Source organism: Panulirus ornatus, chromosome 50 (assembly GCF_036320965.1).
Source record: "Panulirus ornatus isolate Po-2019 chromosome 50, ASM3632096v1, whole genome shotgun sequence".
Taxonomy (NCBI): Eukaryota; Metazoa; Arthropoda; class Malacostraca; order Decapoda; family Palinuridae; genus Panulirus; species Panulirus ornatus.
Window position 1 is genome coordinate 27748857 of NC_092273.1, and position 24155 is coordinate 27773011.

The 24155-nt window shown below is 37.4% G+C and overlaps 1 protein-coding gene across 4 annotated transcripts in view; it reads left to right on the plus strand.

Moving 5' to 3' along the window:
• Nucleotides 1-1245: 1245 nt before the first annotated feature.
• Nucleotides 1246-24155, plus strand: part of LOC139764690 (uncharacterized) — a 43461-nt gene continuing 20551 nt past the window's right edge. Inside the window, exons 1-7 of one of the 4 annotated variants that reach the window (XM_071691574.1) lie at nt 1249-1396; nt 1963-2315; nt 6614-6733; nt 7606-7725; nt 10826-10978; nt 18543-18802; nt 20899-21093. In XM_071691574.1, the coding sequence (XP_071547675.1) occupies nt 7614-7725; nt 10826-10978; nt 18543-18802; nt 20899-21093 (720 nt within the window). In that variant the 5' untranslated portion in view covers nt 1249-1396; nt 1963-2315; nt 6614-6733; nt 7606-7613. Of the gene's footprint in view, nt 2316-6610; nt 6734-7605; nt 7726-10825; nt 10979-18542; nt 18803-20898; nt 21094-24155 lie in introns of all 4 variants that reach the window. The other 3 variants (XM_071691577.1, XM_071691576.1, XM_071691575.1) reach the window with 3 other exon arrangements.

Consider the following 24155-nt stretch of genomic DNA (forward strand, 5'->3'; position numbering starts at 1 on the left):
GGCGATCACAATCACCTTCCAGACATGACCTTGAACAGATCTTGCGACCAATCCCTAGTCAGACTGGCATTAAAGAATGCTTTTTTTTATTTCTAAAGATAAATGACATTATGACTGTCTAGAGATATATTAGGAGCTCTATTATTATATATATATATATATATATATATATATATATATATATATATATATATATATATATATATATATATATATATATATATATATATATATATATATATATATATATATATATATATATATAGCATTAGGTAGGATATAATCAACGGATTTGCTAATGGAGAGCAATTTTAAAAATGTTTTTAAGTTAATGGGCAAATTAACTATGTCAAAATGGGCGACTCAAAATTTGCCCAACTTTCCACCTACCTGGGAATTTGAGGGGAGGATATCCCATCTTTAGCTTTGTAATTATGTCCTGACCCATCCATCCCCCTTTTCTCGGAGATCATATTGAAGCAACTGACTTTGATATATCATTTGACAACGAGGATAACGTCCCAAGTTCATGAATAATTGGCGGGATCTCTGTATCACCATTGTACCACGCATACCTGAGCTGAGGGTAATTACCACAAATATCGATCCGTTGACGAGAACAGGTTCTCTCGTCCAACTAGAAAACATTAATGATGAGCGGAAATTATAAATATATATATATATATATATATATATATATATATATATATATATATATATCTTTGTTCCTGGTAAAGATTAGAGTGAATGCCACCATACGGTGCAGAATAAGCGGCAATTTCAGGAGGAGGGGGAACCCTCATAGCGAAACCATTACCGCCAAAATAGAAACTTGGATGCATGAAGCACGTAAATTCATACAAACTTTGCATTCTCCATTATGTTTCGGTCACATTTGAACATTCCCACACCAAACATGAATATTTGACTCTCACAACTCACATCTCTTGACTATTTCCTAAAGGATGGAGGCTACTGCAGCTTGTATAACTCGAAGTCAATTAATAATTTGATAACGCGTCCTGTCATTGCTGGCGAACGTTGATATAAAAAAAAAAATATGTGGGAAGAAAAAATGGCCAAGGAAATAAACACGAATAACTCAACAGTCGATGGAAAAGTTATAGAAGAAGAACGATTCTCACCGTGATGAGAGTAGAGAGTAAATCAAGTAAGATAAAATATAAAATTAGGGAAACAGATGGTAACAAGAAATATAGTAGTGGGAGGGAGGAGGGATGGCAAGATTGTAAAGCTGCACACCCTACCCTTAGTGAGCAACAAACATGGCGGGGGTGGAGTGCGACACTTGTTGACGGCTCTACCCATTTTGTGGCCGGCCAGCTCGCTTAGTCGCCTTTAAACACCTTCATTATGTGACCAAGAGATGCTACAGGTGAGCAGGCGCCACGGAAATGGCTGTCCACGAGGATTTATTCCATGACAAGTGAAATAATGTGAATGTTTTTGTCAGAATGAGCTCAGTGCCAGGTGCATTCAGCCATGTTCGTTGCAAAATGCGTATTGACGGAATGCATAAATAGGTGCATTTGCCATCATTAAAGTGAAAGTGACTGTGATATACTTCTGTGCAGTTACTTATGTCGTTGAATAAGTAAAAATGTAGTCAAACTGGAAATGACGTTGGTAACAATTAGAAAATGACCTGTCAGGTTTGAATATGAAAGTGATGGAGTTGAAAGTTTTTTCGTGTGTTGTAAATCTTAGTGTAGTAACTGACATTATGAATAAGTAGAATGAAGTGACTGCAAAACTGTGTTGCACTACTAATAAAGGAAGAAAACCATTTGACCTTGATAGATTTCCCTTCACCCAAGAATCAAATACTACCAGTATTTTAAACTGACATTTTGGATCTGCGAGCACGTTACCGTATAGGATTTTCGACCAAAACGACACGTGGTTCGACTCTATGAATCATAGCTAATTCCATACTTTCAGGACATCAGGAATTATATCGTTCATCAGAGATTATACATCGTAAACACTTGATAGTTGATATGGTAACATTTTATTTCATGTTGTTGGATGGCAGTGATGTCACTTGTATACTGTTTTGAAAGTTAATGGTTTCAGTTAGTGTCAAGAAAGATAGTTTATCACTAGAAACTGTTGAAGGATGGAAAGTACTGCATGTGTTGTAGGATCTTGACCGTGAAGTTGATATGATGGTACCCAGAAATACTTTTATGAGTGCTATGATTAGAAAGCCATCATGGGTATGCATCATCCCTGATGCTGCCCCATTTATCACTTCCCACCACCAATTGCAGTACTTTACACACCTTAATAAGGTAAGTACACCTTTTATTGAGTTTCCTGTAACGTAAGATTACAATTATCTATATAGGTAATTGTCCAAGATATTACTTCATTATAGCTAGGGTTGTTGACTGAGCATTTGTGTGAACAGTGCATAATATTGAAAGATATTGATAAAGGCGATTAGAGGTTATGGATATTAGGGAAAATGTATTAGAGGTTATGGATATCAGGGAAAATGTAAGGTTGAGGAATGTTAGAGTTGGTAATAGACTTGTAGATTATAAACAGAACCTCTAAAAAACAAACCTTTTAGGTGAAAGGTTAGATGAAATATACCAACATTCATTTCCTGCGGAGATCTCTTGGCATCTCGCTGTGTGTTGTCTCTTGGATGACATTAGTGTTGTGCAGGTTGTGAATTTTCCTGAGTGTAATTGGTATATTGTGACAGTAATTGGAGAAGTTTATTGTAGTATTGCATTGCATCGAAATTATATTTGATATGTCGAGTTTTTTGGCAAACTAATATATAGAGTATATATATATATATATATATATATATATATATATATATATATATATATATCTATATATATATCTATATATATATATATATATATATATATATATATATATATATTTATATATATATAATATATATATATATATATATATATTTTTCTTTTTCTTTTAAACTATTCGCCACTTCCCGCGTCAGCGAGGTAGCACCAAGAACAGAGGACTGGGCCTTTGAGGGAATATCCTCACCTGGCCCAATTCTCTGTTCCTTCTTTTGGAGAAAAAAAAAAAAAAAAAAAAAAAAAAAAACGAGAGGGGAGGATTTCCAGCCCCCCGCTCCCTCCCCTTTTAGTCGCCTTCTACGACACGCAGGGAATACGTGGGAAGTATTCTTAATCCCCTATCCCCAGGGATAATATATATATATATATATATATATATATATATATATATATATATATATATATATATATATATATTCACTTAGGATTACTATTGATATATATATATATATATATATATATATATATATATATATATATATATATATATATATATATAATATATATATATATATATATATATATATATATATATATATATATATATATATATATATATATATATTCACTTAGGATTACTATTGATGTTTTCAAATGGTTTTTCCCAACCATTCTTGATCCAGTGCCCCCTTTCAGGAAGCAATGGTTGCTGATATTCTTCTCATAAATCAAAGTCAACATTAAGAATGCCTTATTTTGAACGATTTACCCAGACTGTGCACCCCTCAATATATTCTTTTCACCACCCTACAAGAATGGGATGAGAGTCAAATGCTTTGAACTGTAAAATTTTGTTTACATTGGATTTATGATTGATTCGATAATGGTTTTGCAACATTTCTGAAATATAGAAAATCAAAATGATTTTATCAGGAAAGAGGTATTATAAAGTATTTTTTTATTCAAATACTTTTTATAAGACAGTATTACGTAACTCATTTTGAAACAGAATCTGAATATAGGGCAGTGGATGGAAAGCTGATATGTATTTGTTAAAAAAAGATAGTGCTTCTTTCTATTTTATATTTTCAAATCAAGCACAGAAATTGGTATCATGCCCGTAAAATGAATTAAAACTTTTTAATGTTTTAAATATTTTCAAGTCAAGCACTGAAATTGGTATTATTATGGTTTTAGACATCCAGAGAATATTAGGTTAGGTTTGGTTTAGTTAGAATTATTTTTGATTCTTTTGAACAATTCTGACCTTCATTTCTATCACACATCACTACATTTTGTAATTTTCTCCACCCAAAAACCCAGTTCCCAGGTGGATGTTCGAGAGGACAATTTTATATATATTTATATATATTCACTTACGATTACTATTGATGTTTTCAAATGGTTTTGCCCAACCTTTCTTCATCCAGTGCCCCCTTTCAAGAAGCAGTGATTGCTGATATTCTTCTCATAAAACAAAATTGACATTAAGAATGCCTTATTTTGAACGATTAACCCAGACTGCACCTCTCGATATATTCGTGCCACCGCTGCACAAGACTGGGATGAGTCAAATGCTTTTAATTGAACTGTAAATTTTTTTACATTAGATTTATGAATTATATGATAATGGTTCTGCAATATTTCTAAAATGTAGAAAATCATAATGATTTTATCAGAAAAGAGGTACTATAAAATGTTTTTTTATTCAGATACTTTTTGTAAGACAGTTTTACATAACTCATTTTGAAACAGAATCTAAATATAGGGCAAAAGAATTACTTTGGCCTCCCAGCTGTTGGTCTGGTGTTGCGTTGAGGTCAGTGGATGGAAAGCTGATATGTATTGATAAAAAAATAATGCTTCTTTATATTTTTATATTTTCAAATCAAGCACAGAAATTGGTATTATAACTATAAAATGAATTAAAGCTTTTTAATGTTTTAAATATCTTCAAATCAAACACCGAAATTGGTATTATTACGGTTTTAGACATCCAGTGAATATTAGGTTAGGTTTGGTTTAGTTAGAATTGTTCTTGATTCTTTTGAACAATTCTGACCTTCATTTCTATCACACATCTCTACATTTTGTAAATACTTTTTATAAGACAGTATTACATAACTCATTTTGAAACAGAATCTCAATACAGGGCTAAAGAATCACTTTGGCCTCCCAGCTGTTGGTCTAATGTTGTGTTGAGGTCAGTGGATGGAAAGTTGGTATGTATTTGTTAAAAAAGATAATGCTTCTTTCTATATTCATATTTTCAAATCAAGCACAGAAATTAGTATTATAACCGTAAAGTGAATTAAAGTTTTTTAGTGTTTTAAATATTTTCAAGTCAAACACTGAAATTGGCATTATTACGGTTTTAGACATCCAGTGAATATTAGGTTAGGTTTGGTTTAGTTGGAATTATTTTTGATTCTTTTGAACAATTCTGACCTTCATTTCTATCATGCATCTCTACATTTTGTAAAAAAAAAAAAAAAAAGTGTTAACACCTTACAATTTCAGAAATGCTCAGGTTGGGAACCACTGTTTTAAATGTGTTTTTGTAGTTTTTTTTTTTATTACTGAAATACCTGCAGAGGACTTGTATATGTTATTTTTCATATTGAATGAACTTGGATAAGGATAAGGCAGGAGTAGGATATCAGGGAAGCTGTGAAGTTCATCATTGTAAAAGTAAGTAAATGCACTTTTAGAGCATCAACAGAACATATGAAACTCTGACCTAATGTCTAGTTGTCAAAATTTTTCTTAATATTGAGTACTAAAGTTGAAAACTGATGATAGCGAGGGTCTGTGTAAACCCTTGTAGGACATGAACATCATGTTAATATATTTCTACCATCATTTAAACATCATGGTGACGTTTTATAGGTTTTGTTGATGTTTTGTAAGTGTGTAACTGTACACGCTTTTATATGACTAGTTAATCCCAAACATTGTCGTATTATCATTTAGTTAAATCTGATTTGATAGATTATACTATGTGCCTGCTGATGGTTTCTCTAGATATTACTCCATTATTGCTGAACACAATTTTTGAAGCAAATTGGGACACAGAGCACTTCTAAACTACTGTAAATATAACATCTAGATGAATCGTGATTGCAAGGGAGGTTTGATGAAGTATGCGTGGGTTCTGTTGATTTTTTTAGAATGATTATTACTTGCTTCTACATTAATCCCTCAGTTTCTGTATTATACTATCAATACCCAGTTTGATGATGTTCAGTACAGAGGATGATATGAATTAGTCCTTTGCAGGATTTGATTAATCACAGTGAAGTGTATGAAACACTTCAAACATAAGTAGCCAGTTCTCAGAGCTAGTTAGTACAGTAGATGATTCTTGGCTTTCTTGAAGAATATTGCAGTAGGTCATCTGTTTACAAGGTGTAGGGATGATGGGTCATTAAAATGTATTATTGTAACCTGAAAAAACAATGATCCACAAAATATACAAAGGTTACCTTTTGTGTCCTAGGTTTGAATTGAGTGTGGGTGAGAAGACTCAAAATCATAACTTTAGAATGCTTGTATTATATATTTTTTTTTTAATTCATTGTTATGATACCTGTATGTGTTCTTGAGTGATGAGGATAGAGAGAGTGTAGCTTTTAGAGCAGTGTATTGCAATATTCAAGAACTCTACAGTTGTCTGGCATGAGGCACCAAATCATTGCGTTATTCATAAATCATGCTCATTTAAGAAGGCAGTATTTTGTTTTGAATTATGTAGCAGCATTAAGAATAACTGGAAAAGTATAATTTTCCATTTTGATTGCCAGCAGATGTTGCAGAAGGACCACAAGCTACATCAGAGTTGGTGTTCAAACGGGCCTATCCAGATCAGGGAGAGCAGTTTCATGAATTTTTTGTATCAATATCATGACTGTTTCATCCAGAATAAGGTAAGGATGTTGAAGTATTGGCAGTGAATTGTAGATATCAATGAAGTTTTGCTTGGAAAAATAATCCTAACCAGGGTACTAGTTTTTATGTATTTTTGTACGCTGTTGTTGGAGCTATTGAATGTGTATTTCTTGCTCATAACTTGCAGTTTTACTCATCAGAGCCCAGTCCTTCATCATTAGATGGCATTATGTAAGAAGTCAAGGATTGAATGTTTAAGGTTCTTCAGATTGTAGGTGAAGTCTCTGTTGAATTTTCATCCCAGAATATTCAAAGGTATAGTAGTGGGGCCAGACAGATTTTATATTTTTTGGAGGGTCTAGTGAAGACCTACTTTACCAAACGTTTCAAACTCTGAGTCTTAATTATAAGTTGGATTGCACTTAAATTGGCATCCTGCTGTGGGTGTCAGTAATGATGGCCATTTCTTATGGATGTAGACTTTTGCATTTAACATCAGATAAAGCCTTGAAATGTTATTTCGAACAATCATTTGTCAGAAATAATTGTGAGTCTGTGGGGATAAGAAGGAATACGACTTATGTATCTCTTGCATGTCACAGAAGATAATTAAGAGGGGCAGGATCAGTTTCTGTAAATCCTCCCATTTTATTATTAATCTCCAAAAGAAGGAACAGAGGAAGCGGCTAAGTCAATGATTTTCCCCAAAGGTTCAGTTGTTTGTTCCTGTTGCTGTGGGAAATAACAGACAGGTATGAAGTGAAGAAGCTGCATAGGTATTTTTTTATGATTCTTAGTTTTTAGGAATTGAGGAATGGATCTTTGGGCAACAAATATGCTTACAGTTTATTTATCAGATATGTGAAAAATTGCATGTGTTCTTAGGTAGAGTAATTCCACCCGATTTCAGGTTGCGGGATGAGTGGGCTGCGTCGGCTCCGAGTAACGGAGCTTCATCCGAATCTCCTCTGCATTTTATGTGGAGGGTATTATGTAGACGCTACCACTATCGTCGAGTGCCTCCATTCCTGTTAGTACCTTGCTTGATTTGAGACGTGGTAGTGGCAGGACCACTTTTAAGAATACACATGGCTTTGCTTCTCTCTCATGCTTTTTAAATAACTAAAATATCAATTTTTTTTGTTTTTTATTAAACTTTGTTGCTGTCTCCCATGTTAGCGAGGTAGTGCAAGGAAACAGACGAAAGAACAGCCCAACCCACCCACATACACGTGTATATACATACATGCCCACACACCTTCATATACATACCTATACATTTCAACGTATACATATATACACATACACAGACACATACATATACACACATGTACATAATTCATACTTGCTGCCTTTATTCATTCCCGTCGCTACCCCGGCACACATGCAATGACACTCCTCTCACCCCACATGCGCGCAAGGTAGCTCTGGGAAAAGACAACAAAGGCCAATTTCGTTCACACTCAGTCTGTAGCTGTCATATATAATGCACTGAAACCACAGCCCCCTTTCCACATCCAGGCCCCACAAAACTTTCCATGGTTTACCCCAGACACCTCACATGCCCTGGTTCAGTCCGTTGACAGCACATCGACCCCGGTATGCCACATCGTTCCATTTCACTCTATTCCTTGCATGCCTTTCACCCTCCTGTATGTTCAGGCCCTTATCACTCAAAATCTTTTTCACTCCATTTTTTCATCTATAATTTGGTCTCCCACTTCTCCTTGTTCCCTCCACCTCTGACACATATATCCTCTTTGTCAATCTTTCCTCACTCATTCTCTCCATGTGACCAAACCATTTCAACACACCCTCTTCTGCTTTCTCAACCACACACTTTTTATTACCACAATCCCTCTTACCTTTTCATTACTTACTCGATCACACTACCTCACACCACATATTGTCCTCAAACATCTCATTTCCGACACATCCACCCTCCTCCGAAGAACAAATTCACCTCTGTCCTGTTCATTATTATTAGTATTATTATTATTATTTTTATTATTATTATTATTATTATTATTATTATTATTATTATTATTATTATTATTATTTGTTTATGGATGGGGTTGTTAGGGAGGTGAATGCAAGAGTTTTGGAAAGAGGGGCAAGTATGAAGTCTGTTGGGGATGAGAGAGCTTGGGAAGTGAGTCAGTTGTTGTTCGCTGATGATACAGCGCTGGTGGCTGATTCATATGAGAAACTGCAGAAGCTGGTGACTGAGTTTGGTAAAGTGTGTGAAAGAAGAAAGTTAAGAGTAAATGTGAATAAGAGCAAGGTTATTAGGTACAGTAGGGTTGAGGGTCAAGTCAATTGGGAGGTGAGTTTGAATGGAGAAAAACTGGAGGAAGTGAAGTGTTTTAGATATCTGGGAGTGGATCTGGCAGCGGATGGAACCATGGAAGCGGCAGTGGATCATAGGATGGGGGAGGGGGCGAAAATTCTGGGAGCCTTGAAGAATGTGTGGAAGTCGAGAACATTATCTCGGAAAGCAAAAATGGGTATGTTTGAAGGAATAGTGGTTCCAACTATGTTGTATGGTTGCGAGGCTTGGGCTATGGATAGAGTTGTGTGCAGGAGGATGGATGTGCTGGAAATGAGATGTTTGAGGACAATGTGTGGTGTGAGGTGGTTTGATCGAGTAAGTAACGTAAGGGTAAGAGAGATGTGTGGAAATAAAAAGAGCGTGGTTGAGAGAGCAGAAGAGGGTGTTTTGAAATGGTTTGGGCACATGGAGAGAATGAGTGAGGAAAGATTGACCAAGAGGATATATGTGTCGGAGGTGGAGGGAACGAGGAGAAGAGGGAGACCAAATTGGAGGTGGAAAGATGGAGTGAAAAAGATTTTGTGTGATCGGGGCCTGAACATGCAGGAGGGTGAAAGGAGGGCAAGGAATAGAGTGAATTGGAGCGATGTGGTATACCGGGGTTGACGTGCTGTCAGTGGATTGAATCAGGGCATGTGAAGCGTCTGGGGTAAACCATGGAAAGCTGTGTAGGTATGTATATTTGCGTGTGTGGACGTATGTATATACATGTGTATGGGGGTGGGTTGGGCCATTTCTTTCGTCTGTTTCCTTGCGCTACCTCGCAAACGCGAGAGACAGCGACAAAGCAAAAAAAAAAAAAAAAAAAAAAATATTATTATTATTATTATTATTATTATTATTATTATTATTATTATTATACAATTTGGTATTTCACAAAATTATTAAAGTTTTAAAGACTGCAAAGCAATACCAGGGAGTCAATCTGGTGAGGAATTGTTTGCCCCCGAGTGACAACTTCCATCTAGATGGGCAGTATGACTAATGTGGCTATATGGAATTAACACACACCACATTTTTACATTGTATTATTGTTTCATTACCTCTTCAAACTATTGACAACTATGAGTGAAAAGTGCCAAAGTCAGTCTTGTACTTCTATCAGGAATAAAAGAATGAATAGCACTTGCTTGGAGGTGAAGTTAGACGTTTTGATGTTTATTAATATTGACCGCTGTTGCCTGGATTGGTTAAACACATGAGGCCTTCTTCAACAGACCCTGACAACATACCAAATTTCTATATAACAAACTGGACCAAATGCAGTTCAAACACTTATGGGTATCTTCAGATGCTCCTGTTGCATGACAGAATTCCAAACATTTGGAAACTTTTCAGTGTAGTATCCTTACAGAGACCTTGTGAACCACCCAGCTCCTGTTCTTCTTTTTATAATATATTATTATCATCAATTTCCACATTTCTCAAAAAACTGATGTATAGCAGAATCAACCAAAATTTCTAGCCAAAAAGGGCACAGAAACTGCATGCAGGAAGTTTTTTCATTGTTCAAAACTTCCTTTTTTATTTCATCACACAAATATTGGGAGTACTTATTTTGTTATTTGTCCAAAGTGACACAAAACATCATTACTGTAAAAGTTGATTTAATTTCATTTGCACTGGTCTCATGTTCATGTATTATTAGGAACAGTATAAGATAAACATGACAGAGTTGTAGTTAGCTTGAGAAAGGAGAGTTAGACTATATAGAAAAAACTTGTATGAATACTTAAGGTAAATGTTTATTATCTTTTTTATTTCTTTTTAATTAATTCTCTCTCTCTCTCCTTTTCAGTTTGCAAGACCTGCATTGTGCGTTACTTAGAGTCTAGCAAATTCTGTCCAATATGTGATGTTCAGGTGCACAAGACGAAACCGCTGCTAAGCATCCGACCAGACAAAACACTTCAAGACATTGTGTACAAGCTGGTTCCTGGCTTGTATCAGAGTAAGCTTAGTGCTTCTTAAATTGATTTTGAGATGGTTGCTAGAAGTTTGATGTAGGATGCTTTGATTATTATACAGATTTGCGGCTTGTGACAAAGTAGATTAGGACTCCAGATAGCTCATTTGTAATGACCAGAAAATTACAGTTGGTTAATCATGTTTACCATCACTACTTAACCATATGAACATAAAATCCATGCTGCCATTTTTTTAAGTATCAGTGATTTATAACATTTTTATTAAAGTCATTAAATTTTATCACATTTGATTATCTGTGCATTTAATTGTAGAGGCTGTTAATCTGTTTATCATAGTTTTACACAAAAGAAAATCTATATTTTGCAGGCATTTCACCTTTTGCCATGGGTTCACAAAAATTAATAGCCTAGTGATGGTGATATAAAATAATGAGCAAACTACAGCCTACTGTTACCAATTACAAACTGAGGACTGTATGATATGAATCTGGTATGGCACACTGGCAGTTTATGTAATGGAGCTCCAGTGTGGCTGTCTTCTGCTGAATTGGTGTTTTTGTATAAAGTTTGTGTGAATTATTTAAGTGCCCTTCATCATTTTTAATTGGAAATTATGTATTATGTGCAGAGATGGTAATAAGTAATTTTTAGGCAAGGGTTAGCATAGCTTTTACAGCTTTAGGTGTAACTGTATTGTACATGTACCAGTGCAATGATGGGGGCAATTACTCAGTAGCTCCTATACTTTAGCTACCACTGATTATTCATAACTCATGTATGTAACATGGTTTGCCAGATTTTTTAGGCAGTAGACAGAGTAGAGGTTGTGGGTTGTAATTCTTGTGGTACAATTATTGCTTACTGAATGTTTGGTTAACTAACTCTATGGTTTAGCTATCTTTTACTAAATTGGACTTCATATATTTAACTGCCTACTCCGCTCCCCATCTTACAGTGATTTTAAAAAGACCCCCTGCATTTTGGTGCATTTTAGGGTTACAACTTGCCTGTCACCTGCACATGCATAATACCTGTCTTTGTAGCTACATAGCTCTGTTTAATCTAGAAATGGTTGATAATTTCAATCTGCTTGATCACATTGACAAAAAAGTCTTTGTGTTTTGCATTGTAGAATGAAGGAATGCAAGTGAAAATAAAAGTGATATTAAAAAGAAATGAGGTAGCATGTTACATATGCCATTGGTACAACCACTGTACTTGGCAGTATGTTCCTCTGAGGAACAGTGGAGGAAGGGTTTTGGAGAGTGTCTTTCAGATTTTCTGTTCCCATTATAGAATTAAAGAAATATATTTGAAAGTAATGAATATATAAAGAAAAACAAAATGTTTACATGTTATGTATGTCAGTGGTATAACGTTGAAGTGAATTCATAGTATTGGATAGATGATGTACGTAGGTATCGAGAATTGTCTTCAGCATGTATTTGAATACTACACAGCATTTTGTGGAAGGAAGTGGGTTCGAAATACTTGCTTTTCTGGATTACAGTAATCTGATGTAATTTGCATCCTACATGTTTTCTGTTCCCACCATAGAATTTAAGAAATACATGTGAAAGTAATGGATATATAAAGAAATTTTTTTTACTTATGTATTTTAGTGGTATAGCACTGAAGTAGATTCATACATATCTTGAGAGTGATGAATAAATGGTATAGGAAGGTGTGGAGAATTGCCTTAAACATGTATTTGAATACTGCACATTATTATGTGGAAGGAAGCAGGCCAGAATACTCACTATTATGGATAATAGTAATCTAATTTGCTCAGGAATGGTAGTGCTGAGTTTAAGTACTGTATCTAAAAGGAATTGTTTGGTGGTGGTGATGTACACAGTGTTTCCTAATTATGCTTGGTTGTACTACCAAGTTCTTCTGAGATGATACACGTATTTTTTACTTCATTGGTAGCATCTCATATTACTTAAAGATAATCATAATCCACCAAAGTCTTGTATGCATTTTTGTTTTTGCCATTTAGAAGTGTTAGGGAAACAAGAAAACTAACTTCATTCTTGATTAACATTCTTTTGGTGACCTAATTGCATGGTCATTCTTGATTAACATTCTTTTGGTGACCTTATGCACGGTGACTTTAATGTAGATGAGTTATACACCAAACCTTTAGAAGTTTTGAAATGCAGTTTTAGTACTGTAGTATAACATCTGAATTGCCACATAGGCTTCTAGTTTGTACTGTTTAGCTCATTGTTTGTTTTTAGATTATCCATTCATGGACAAAAACATTATTAGACTTAAATATTCACATTATGTATTCATCCTGTTGTTGGAGGAGGCAACTTTGGGAGTGTATTTTTTGGTTATTATGTAATACTGTATAAAATATAAGCACTCCTGTAAATATTGCAGTAAGATACACCTAACTACTGCATTCCATTGAAAATGCATTCCTGGAAAATATGATGTATCAGAAACATTGTAGATAATGGAACACATTTTATCTCAGAATTCAGTGGTTACATTCCTAGTGGAGGTTTTTCAGTCTGATATTCATACCAAAATGTAAAAGCCAAGAAACATACTATGCAATACCAATGTTTTATCAGTTTGTATCTCTAAATGAAAAGTAAAGCATGCTATATTGTATTTATGATGTGTATGTTGTTTCGGTGCTTTACACAAGACAGCTAGAGAATGGAGGTGAGTGGATGTGGCATTCCTTTGTCTGTTTCTGAAGCTACCTCGCTGACATGGGAAATAGCAAACAAAAATTAAAAGAAAAGTGTATGTTATCCTCCACTTAAAATGTAAGAGATAATGATATGCTCCTGAAAGTAGGCCTGCCCCTCATATGACCATGAATTCACTTTTATCTCTTTTCATGACATAAGAATCATATCCATATATAGTGCACCTCATTACACAGTGGTAAATGTAAATGAAATATTATGTTTTGAGTTACTTCTGTATGGAAATGGTACGAAAGCTGGTGTTGGTGAAGATTGGTAATGGAGTATTTGTTGTGTAAGAGTAATAGGGTATTTGGTTCGTGAAGTTACTTGAATTCTTTGAGAATTTAGCGAATTTTCAACAAATTTTATATACATTGAGTGTAGGTGAAGGGTATTGATACAGATTAACCCTCAATTAAAAATGGCAGTTCTATCACATTAGCAGTAAACAGTAAGATTATAGGATTTACTGTAATGTGCAGCTACGAAACTTATAAGTAAAGAAAGTGTCAGTTGTTTGCTGATGACACAGCATTAGCTGTAGATTCAAGTGACAAGATGCTGAAGTTGGTATTTTGAGTTTGGGAGAGTGTGTAAAAGGAGGAAACTGAAATTGAATGTGAACAAAAGCAAGATTATTAAATTTATCAGAGCAGATGTGTGTTCAAATGGTGAAAATTTAGAGGAAGTGGAGTAGTTTTGATGCTTGGGAACAGACATGACAGCACATAGAACCATAAAAGTGAGTCATAGGTGAGTGATGGGGTAAAGGTTCTGGATGCATTGAGGAATGTGTGGAGAGAGAGGTTGTTATCTAGGAGGGTAAACATGCGTATATGTGTAGATATGGTAGTCCCAGCAAAGTTTTATGGATGTAAGGCATGGGCTATACCTGTGGATGTGTTGGAAATGAAGTGTTTAAGGACAATATGGGGTGTGAGATAGTCTGATTTGAGTGAATGATAAAAGAGTAAGAGAAACTGGTGATATGAAGGATGTGGTTGGGAGAGCTGAAGAGGGAGTACTGAAATGGTTTGGCCATACTGAGAGAATGAGTGAGGGGAGGTTGACGAAGAGGACATATGTGTTAGAAGTAGAGGGGACAAGGCAAAGGGGAGGACCATATTGGAAAAGGCAGGATGAAGTGAAAAATTTTTTTGAGTGATCAGGACTTGAACATGAAGGAGGATAAAGAGTGTGCATAGGATAGAGTGAATTGCAACGATGCAGTGAATAGGCGTTAGTGTGCTGTCAGTGGACTGAATCAAGGCATGTGAAGCAGTCATGGGAAAATGGTCTGCAGAGGCTTGTTGTGGCTCTCGGTTTCAGTGCATTGCACATGACAGCCAGGGAATGGATATGAGGGAATGTAGCCTTTTTTTCATGTGTTCCTGGCACTGCCTTGCTAATGCAGGAAATGACAATCAAGTAAGAAAGATATTTATATACATATATATATTTGGCAACATTTTTCCGAAATCACTCCACAAAGTCTTACCCTGTTGATAGTGACCTGACCTGGTGGCAAGTCACAACGTGTAATCTTGCTTGGCCTCAAAATCCCAGGAGGAATCAGTGGTTGCCCCATAGCTTGACTGAACTCTCCAGGGTAAGGTGGCATAAGAAGTGAGGCCATAACCAGCCTCATTCGACTTTTAATAACAGAAGTTCCACCTTCTTTGGGTTGTTGCCTGTCATCATGTGCTTTCCCCATTGCCAGGCAGTCACTAATCATGTGCCTGCTTCTCTACTCTCTCCAGCCAGTCTAGAGGCTTTGATAGTTCCCAAAATGCCATTGTCACCTCCCAAGGATTATCCATGTAATCCGAGTCTGGCTACCCTCCTGAACCTGGGTTTCACCCAGAGCAGGTTAGTTGACTTCCCTTGGACAACGGTTGCACTACTGTGGTGCCTGAAGTCTTGGCCATTTAACTCCAGGCTGAAGGGCCCATGGGGCACCTCCTCTGTCAGTAGCAATCCACCATGTGACACCTGACATTTCATCTTCCTGGCAGGTCTCTATGGTTCCTCATCTTCGACATCCACCTACAGCAGGAAATTGGCATCGCCCTTCTTGAGAAGCAGCTTGAACTACACGACCTATGACCTTATGGCTCTCTGTGACACAAAGGACCATGGCATGCGCCAAGTCCTCTTCCAGCGGAAGCTCCACAATTCTTGGCAGCCATATCCTCCTATGCAACACCTTCACCACATCCTACACCTACCCTAGCACCATGAGACTCCTGCCAAGTCAGCCTCCAACATCTTGTTTTATCTTACTGACACCGCCTTCTCGCAGCATTCTTGCACCTCCAGTAGCGCATTAACCTGTTCAGCATCTGTGTACTTTACCCAATAAAGCGTTGTATCATTGATGTATCATGATTCTATACCCCTGTCTCAATCATTCACTTAACATATATGAAGCATGAAGCTTATAAGAGCACTCTAAACTGTCACCCTCTAGAGTTAACTGAAAGACTTCAAGACACTTTCATAGTGGTGATTATTAACCATCCTCAACCCCTGTTGTCATTGTCATGTTAACACCCTTTACCAGTGGCATCCCACACCAGCTCCTTTATCTTCTTGTCAATTTGAAAGGTCCGGTCTACTAATCCAGCAGCCTCATAGGTTATATAGATTTCTTTCTCTGTTGACAAGGGCCCCATGAGATGAAATTAATGCAATTTTCTACTGCCTTTCATACAGGATCTGTGCTATGCTTATCCCTGCAATAATAGCTTCCCATTAGTCTTACTGGCAGCGCAGTAATGGTTCTTTGTTATCTCTTCTTCCCTTCTGCTGCGGAACCCTAGCATTTTCCTTGACAAGTGAGGTCTCAAAAGGTACTGGAAAAGTAATCAGAAAGTAGATGGAAGACTTTCCACAAAGGTACTGGAAAAGTAATCAGAAAGTAGATGGAAGACTTTCCACCAAAGAGAAATTGCGTAAGTGAGAGGCAATACGGATGTGGGGAAAGAAGGTCATGAGTAACAAACCTGTTGGATTTCTGTGAGAGTGAACTCTGCCTTGGAGAAGAGGGAAAGCTGGGTACATCATTTGTATCATGACAGCCAGGAAGCATTTGATGCTTTCCTTTATTTAGGCATATAAAGAAGCTGGAGTACCTGGCAAGAATGAAGGGGAGACTTCTCTATGGATATTGAAAGAGAACAAAGGACATGTTTGAGAAACCTTCTCCAAATGGGTGGAGATTACCAATGTAGTGCCTCAGAGTTCTGTCTTGGGACTGCTACTCTTCATGATCTATGTAAATGACTACCTGAATATGTTTGCAGATGATGCAAAGGACATGAAGGACCTATACAGACCCAGAGTTAGTCTGATACATGGTTGATGAAATTCGGCCTGAGCAAATGTACTGTGATAAGGATGGGACAAAGTTAAAGAAGACTTCATTATGATTGTTATCTAGCAGGAAATGAGCTACAGGGATTTTTGTGATATGGACTTGAGAGTTCGAGAATAGTAAAGGAGACAAGACAGAAATAATAAGCAAGCTGTTCATATCCTACATAAGGCCAAAACTAGAATATTTCTCTCAAGTTTGGTTACCATATATAAAGAAGCATAGTTATGAAAAAATTCCAGAGAAGGGCAACAAAGATGGTACCATGATTAAGATAGCTAAGTTATAGGGAAAGGATAAAGGCTGTAGATTATCCCACCATGGATGAGAGAAGAGTTAGGAGTGACCTGATTACAGCCTTTGTTACAAAAGTTTGATGAAGTGGATAGCGATGGTTCTTCAAGAGATATCTGGATAGAGCAACCAGAAAACATCATGAAAGTAAGCAAGATACTTAACAAGAAAGATGTAAAGAAGTAATATAAAAGTTAGGGTAGTGAATGAATGGAATAGAATGACTAAGGACATGGTTGATAAAGAATGCATACATAAACAGAAAAAGTTGAATGAAAGTAAAGGATGTTCAAGAGATGGGTTCACATATGTCTAGAACTCTGTTCCTGTACACTACAGACAGGTAATTACACCCTCTTCTGTAGCTACAGAAGCTACAGGGTTCATCTTGAAAAAATGTGAAAAAAGGAAGTAATGTTGTACAATTTCCCAGTGTTGACAAGTTATGACGAGTGACCTCATCTGACTCGTAATCCTCAGAGGGAAGTGTGGTCACCTCACTGCTTGGCTGACCTTTCCTGGGTCATGCAGCATAAGTAAGGTCAGAGCCAGCCACCTTTGACCTTAATGAAAGGTCAACTTTCTTTGCATATCTGCCAGTCATTAATTCCTTCTGTCATGTCTAGCCAGGCAGCCATCTCGTGCTAACCTTCTTTAGACTCTCCAGACAATCTATGGGCTTTTGACATTTCCAAAAGGCCATCATCACCCCCTAAGGACTCCTGGAAGTCTTGGCCATGTTACTGTATACCAAAGGAGTCCTTGAGGCTCCTTCTCCATCTGTAGAAGTCCATCATGTGACTCTCCCTGTCTCATTATTCATGTTTGTGCACCATTTTAACACATCCTGATCAGCCTAATCAGTCACAGTGTCTTCACTTCCCAACCTATCTCTGATGATAATGTCTCTTGCACATCGACATACTTGTTTACTTATCGATAATTTCATTTATATTGTAGTCACTCAATATTTTGGTATGAATTTTCAGTAGCTCCTGTGCAAGTCTTATTTGACATTTTGGAGGTAATCTTGAGGCTGTTATTAAAAATGAAGATGGGAAGGGAAAAAAGCTTTGCTTTTCTTGTTCTGATTGAATATGGAATATTATATTGACTGCTTGACTTAGTTATGTATTTGTATGAGGTAAGGAAATAGTGTTTGTAGCTTAAGAATGTAGGTATTAAGAGTAGTATTATTAACAGATGAAATGTGTAAGCGGCGAGAATTCTACTTGTGTCACCCTGAGACTTCCCCAGCAACACCAGAGGATGGAGGAAGTGACTTGGGGAGATGGTATATATTACCAGATGACCCAGTGTCTCTGGCTGTACGACCAGCACCATCTTCATCCACCCACAAATGCTATAACAGTCATCTCATGCCAGCTACACCTTTACACAGGTGCCTCAATAATAATTCACATAGAGCTGGAGGAGATGAGATAGCTCACCAAGTTGAAAAAGTAAGTAGCATTTACTGTTGCTGTTGGATATTTTTTCTGGTATAAAATGTATTTGTTGATTGTTTACATGTATGGGATGGTCTTCATTATTCGAAGATTTGCATGATTTCCTGATACACCCTTTAGTTTTTAGATGTCTCATTATACATATATACACATTACCTGATCTGATGCAGTCTTTGGGGGTCTTATACCTGTATGGCTGCTGGGTTGAATTGTTGGTTGACCATTGGAAGCTGCAACCTCCTGGTCCATGTAGCTGCTGTGGCCTGACTGCTCTGTTTAACACTGTAGGTATTTGTCCAGCACCCTCTTAAACTTATCCACTGTGCCTCCCAGGCAAGGTGTTCAAAAGTGTTGGGCCCTGGATGTTTGACATGTTCCCTCATTTTGTTTATATCCCAACTTTGGATTTCAGAGGTAGTATTTTACTGAGTCTTGCATGCCTGTCATGCTAGAAAGAAGTTTCCCCAAGTGTAAGTTGCAAACCATGCCTTCTAGGGTTTTCTAGATATGGATGATTATATACTTTTCCCATTAGCTCTCCGATGAGTCCATTCTCAGCAGTTTCAGCTGTTCCCAGTGATTTGTAAAGAGATAGGGTAAGAGAGAGTGATGATGGTAAGAGGAGTATGAATGAGAGAGCTGAAGAGTGTTGGCTTAAAAGGTTTAGATATATGGAGAGGATGACTAAGAGGGTATACATGTTGGAAGTAGAGGGAATAAGGAAAAGAGGAAATCCGAGGAGGACGGAGAAGGATGGTGTGCAAGATGCTATGAGATAACTGGACATGCAAGAAATTGTGAGGTGTCTACTGAATGGATCAAATTAGAGCAGTGTGGTGTACAGGGAGTAGTTGGCTATGAGTGGTATGAACCTGGGCATTCGAAGCAGGCTGGAGAAGCCATGGAAAGGTCTGAAGTAACTGGATATGGATGGGAAAGAAAGTAGTTGGTAGCAATGTTAAACAGGAGCTTTAGGTAGAAACATTGGGTAGAAGTAGCAGGTAGGGGCAAGAACAGACCAACCGAAGGCCATGATATGAAAGTAAGCAAGAAACCTGTGAGAAGAAATGTAGTAGTAGTGGATGGACTGAATAAACACGTTAAGGAAGTTGTGAATGTGGACGGTATACAAAGATGATGATATGATAAAGAAAATTTAAGACTTGGGGTCCACATAAGTACTCCTTCCCCTTGCAGTACAAAAAAGTATAATCATAAGCACACACACACACGCACACACACACACACACACACACACACACACACACACACACATTAAGATGAATTTGACAATGTTGACTGTATGGTTCTTTGAAAGATGTAGGGAAAGGTCAGTCAGGGTCTCTCATGAGAATTCGAAAAGATTTAAATGAGCACTTCTTTAATGTTAGAGTTATAGATGAATGGAAGAAGTTAAGCAATGAAACTGGATGCAGCAAGTTTACAAGAGCTCAGAAAGTTGTATTATAGTAGGTAAAGTTCAAATAAGGGCCCCTGGAGTGAGGAACTGCCTCTCCATGATGTATAATCATAAATCTCTGCTTGAGTAGACACATACCATGTACTAACACTAAATGCTTTTGTCATTAGACATGCCCCTCATTGCATTGGTTAATACTGTGACCCATCAATATAATGTGCCAGCTGGAGCACAGCCAACCTAGTTATTCATCCTCCATTATGGAGCTATCCATAGATAGGTATTGACTGGAAGCTTGATGTGTATATTTGTGTAAATGTGATTAAGTCAAGGTGTACTGCTTGTTCAAGATAGAGAAATGGGACAATGCAAGTGTAAAACTCTCTCCTCATAATACTGAATTTGTGATTACATTGATGTGTGTTTGTGATAATTTTTGATGTCTATAAATCCAATTGTAGAATAGGACGAAATATCTGAGAATGCATAATACATTGCCTTGAATCCTTATATCCACACAACACCTTGCTCTTTGTCCTCATAATAAATACAGCTTGCTTACACAGTTTAAAGTAAGCTTTTCACAGGCACTGAGTAACTGAAGTATTCGTTTCAGGGCATGTAACTTTGATAGTCCTTATTTTTTGACCATGAGTTTTTATAATTCCAGAATCTAATAGGAGGCCATGTGCGCTATCTCCAGTGCCCAGCTGGAGTTAGTGTAGCTCAGTTGAAAAGATTACTCCGTGCAAAATTTGGAGTTGGTCCATCTCATCCTCTTGCTCTTCTTACCAGCTCATCGGATGAGCCTCTACATGACACCTTAACACTTGTTGATGTGGCTTACATCACATCGTGGCAGAGGGTTTGTATTGTTTTAAAATTCATATTGAATGTTTTTCAAAGCTTCATTGAAGGCAAGGCTTTGTGTATGAAACACTTCACCTGGTTGTCTTTGAATTGATTTACAGTTACTTGAAAATTCTAGAAGATAAAATGTGCTGTGGGTCCATGGTTACTGAAAATCAGTTATTTGAGGGTATTAACCGACTATGTAAACATAGTTTATGCCAAGTCTAGATGGCTGCTCCTCACTTCATGTCCTTTCTTCCTATTCAGTGCTTGATTGTTCTTGTCACTTCAGTTTGATGTTCTAAGCATTTTTTCATTTTGTATAGTGATGCCACTTAACGAAGGAGTGTAAATTAAGTTTGGGTTAAGAAATCGTAGAACTCCATAAATCAGTTTTGGAAATAGGCAGCTGTAAGAAAGCATAACCTAGTTTGATTTGCAAGTTAAGATAAAATTTTCTCTTGCTCTGCTGATGAAATTAGATTAGCAATCTGGTTATGATCTGAATGTCAAATAGTAAGTGAGCTAAATGAACACTGAATCAAATGAAGTAAATGATTGTAGTTGAACTTTAGAGGTTATAGTCTGATGTGTCGCAGTAGCTTTTACCCTAGAAGTGAGATATCTTTAAAAAAGTGACTTCATATAATCTTTAAGAAGTTTAATCTCATATTTGATCGCTGTTTCCCTCATTAGTGAGGTAGCACTTAGAATAGACGAAGAGAGTCTGCATCCACTCACATCCATTCTCAAACTGTCATGTGTAGTGCACTGGAACCACAGCTCCCTCTTCACAACCAAGCCCCATAGACCTTTCCATTGTTACCTCAGGCACTTCACATGCTCTATTTCAGTCCATTGATAGCACACTGACCCTTATATCCCACAGTGTTCCAGTTCACTCTGTCCCTTTCATACCTCTCACTTTCCTGCATGTGCAGACATTCGATCATTTAAGGTCCTTTTCACTTCATCCTTACATCTCAGATTTGGTCTTTTCTTTAGTCCCTTCTTTTCTGACATACACTCACATATCCATTGTCAGTGCATTTTTTTCATACTTGATTGCTATTTCCTGCAATAGTGAAGTAGCCCTAGAAACAGATGAAGAAAGGCTACATCTGCTCATATCCATTCTCTAGCTATCATATGTAATGCACCGAAACCACAGCACCTTATCCACAACCAGGCTCCACAGACCTTTCCAGGGTTTACCCCGGATGCTTCATATGCCCTGGTTCAGTCCATTGACAGCATGACAACCCCCTGTATACCACATCCTTCCAATTCACTCTTATCCTGTGCACACCTTTCACCCTCCTACATGTTTAGGCTCCAGTGGATTAAAATCTTTAACACTCCATCCTTCCAACTCCAATTTGGTCTCCTGCCTCTCTTTGTTCCCTCCACCTCTGACACATATATTCTCTTTGTCAACCTTTCCTCGTTCATTCATTAGTTTCATATGTCCAAACCATTTCAGCACACCCTCTTCTGCTCTCTCAGCCACATGCTTTATTACCACACATCTCTCATCCTTTCATTACTTTCTCAATCAAACCACCTCACACCATATATTGTCCTCAAACATTTCATTTCCAACACATGCACCTCCTCCATACAACCCTATCTATAGCCCATGCCTCACAACCATATAATATTGTTGAAACTGCTATTCCTTCAAACATACCCATTTTTGCTCTCCAAGATGATGTTCTCACTTTCCACACATTCTTCATTGCTCCCAGAATCTTCATCCCCTCCCCAACCCCATGACTTACTTCTGCTTCCATGGTTCCATTTGCTGCCAAGTCCACTCCCAGTTATCTAAAATGCTTCTCTTCCTCCAATTTTTCTCCATTCAGACTTATATCCCAACTAAATTGTCCCTCAACCCTGCTGAACCCAATAATTTTGCTCTCATTCCCGTTGACTCTCAACTTTCTCCTTTCACACACACTTTTCGAAAATCAGTCACTAGTGCTGTATTACTGGCGAACAATAATTGACTCACTTCCCAGGCCCTTTCATCCCCAACAGACTTGCCCCTCTCTCCAAAATTCTTGCATTTACCTTCCTAACCACTCCATCCATAAACAAATTAAATGACCATGGGGACATACAAACAACTATGGGGACATCACCCACCCCTGCAGCAGACCAACCTTCACTGGGAACTAATCACTCTCTGCTCTTCCTACTTTTATACATGCCTTGCACCCTTGATAAAAACTTCACACTTCTTTTAGCGGCTTACCTCCCACACCATATATTCTTGATACCTTTCACCCTCTGAATCCATACCCTCCCATACACTTTTCCAGGAATACTCAATAAACTTATTCCTCTGTAGTTTGAACCATCACCTTTATCCCCTTTACCTTTGTACAGTGGTACTCAGCATGCATTCTGCCAATCCTCAGGCACTTCAATATGATCCGTACATACATTAAATATCCTTACCAACCAATCAACAACACAGTCACCCCCTTTCTTATTAGATTTAACAACAGTGCCATCCAATCCCACCGCCTTGCTGGATTTCATCTTGTGTGAGACTACCACCTCTTTTCTCTTCAACAAACCACACTCCATGACTCTTTCACTTAACTTTATCATCAAAAACATTCAACAATCCTTCAGAATACTCATTCCATCTCTCTCTCTCTCTCTCTCTCTCTCTCTCTCTCTCTCTCTCTCTCTCTCTCTCTCTCTCTCTCTTTCTCTCTCTCTCTCTCTCTCTCTCTCTCTCTCTCGTCATTTATTATACTTTGTCGCTGTCTCCCGCGTTTGCGAGGTAGCGCAAGGAAACAGACGAAAGAAATGGCCCAACCCCCCCCCCATACACATGTATATACATACGTCCACACACGCAAATATACATACCTACACAGCTTTCCATGGTTTACCCCAGACGCTTCACATGCCCTGCTTCAATCCACTGACAGCACGTCAACCCCGGTATACCACATCGCTCCAATTCACTCTATTCCTTGCCCTCCTTTCACCCTCCTGCATGTTCAGGCCCCGATCACACAAAATCTTTTTCACTCCATCTTTCCACCTCCAATTTGG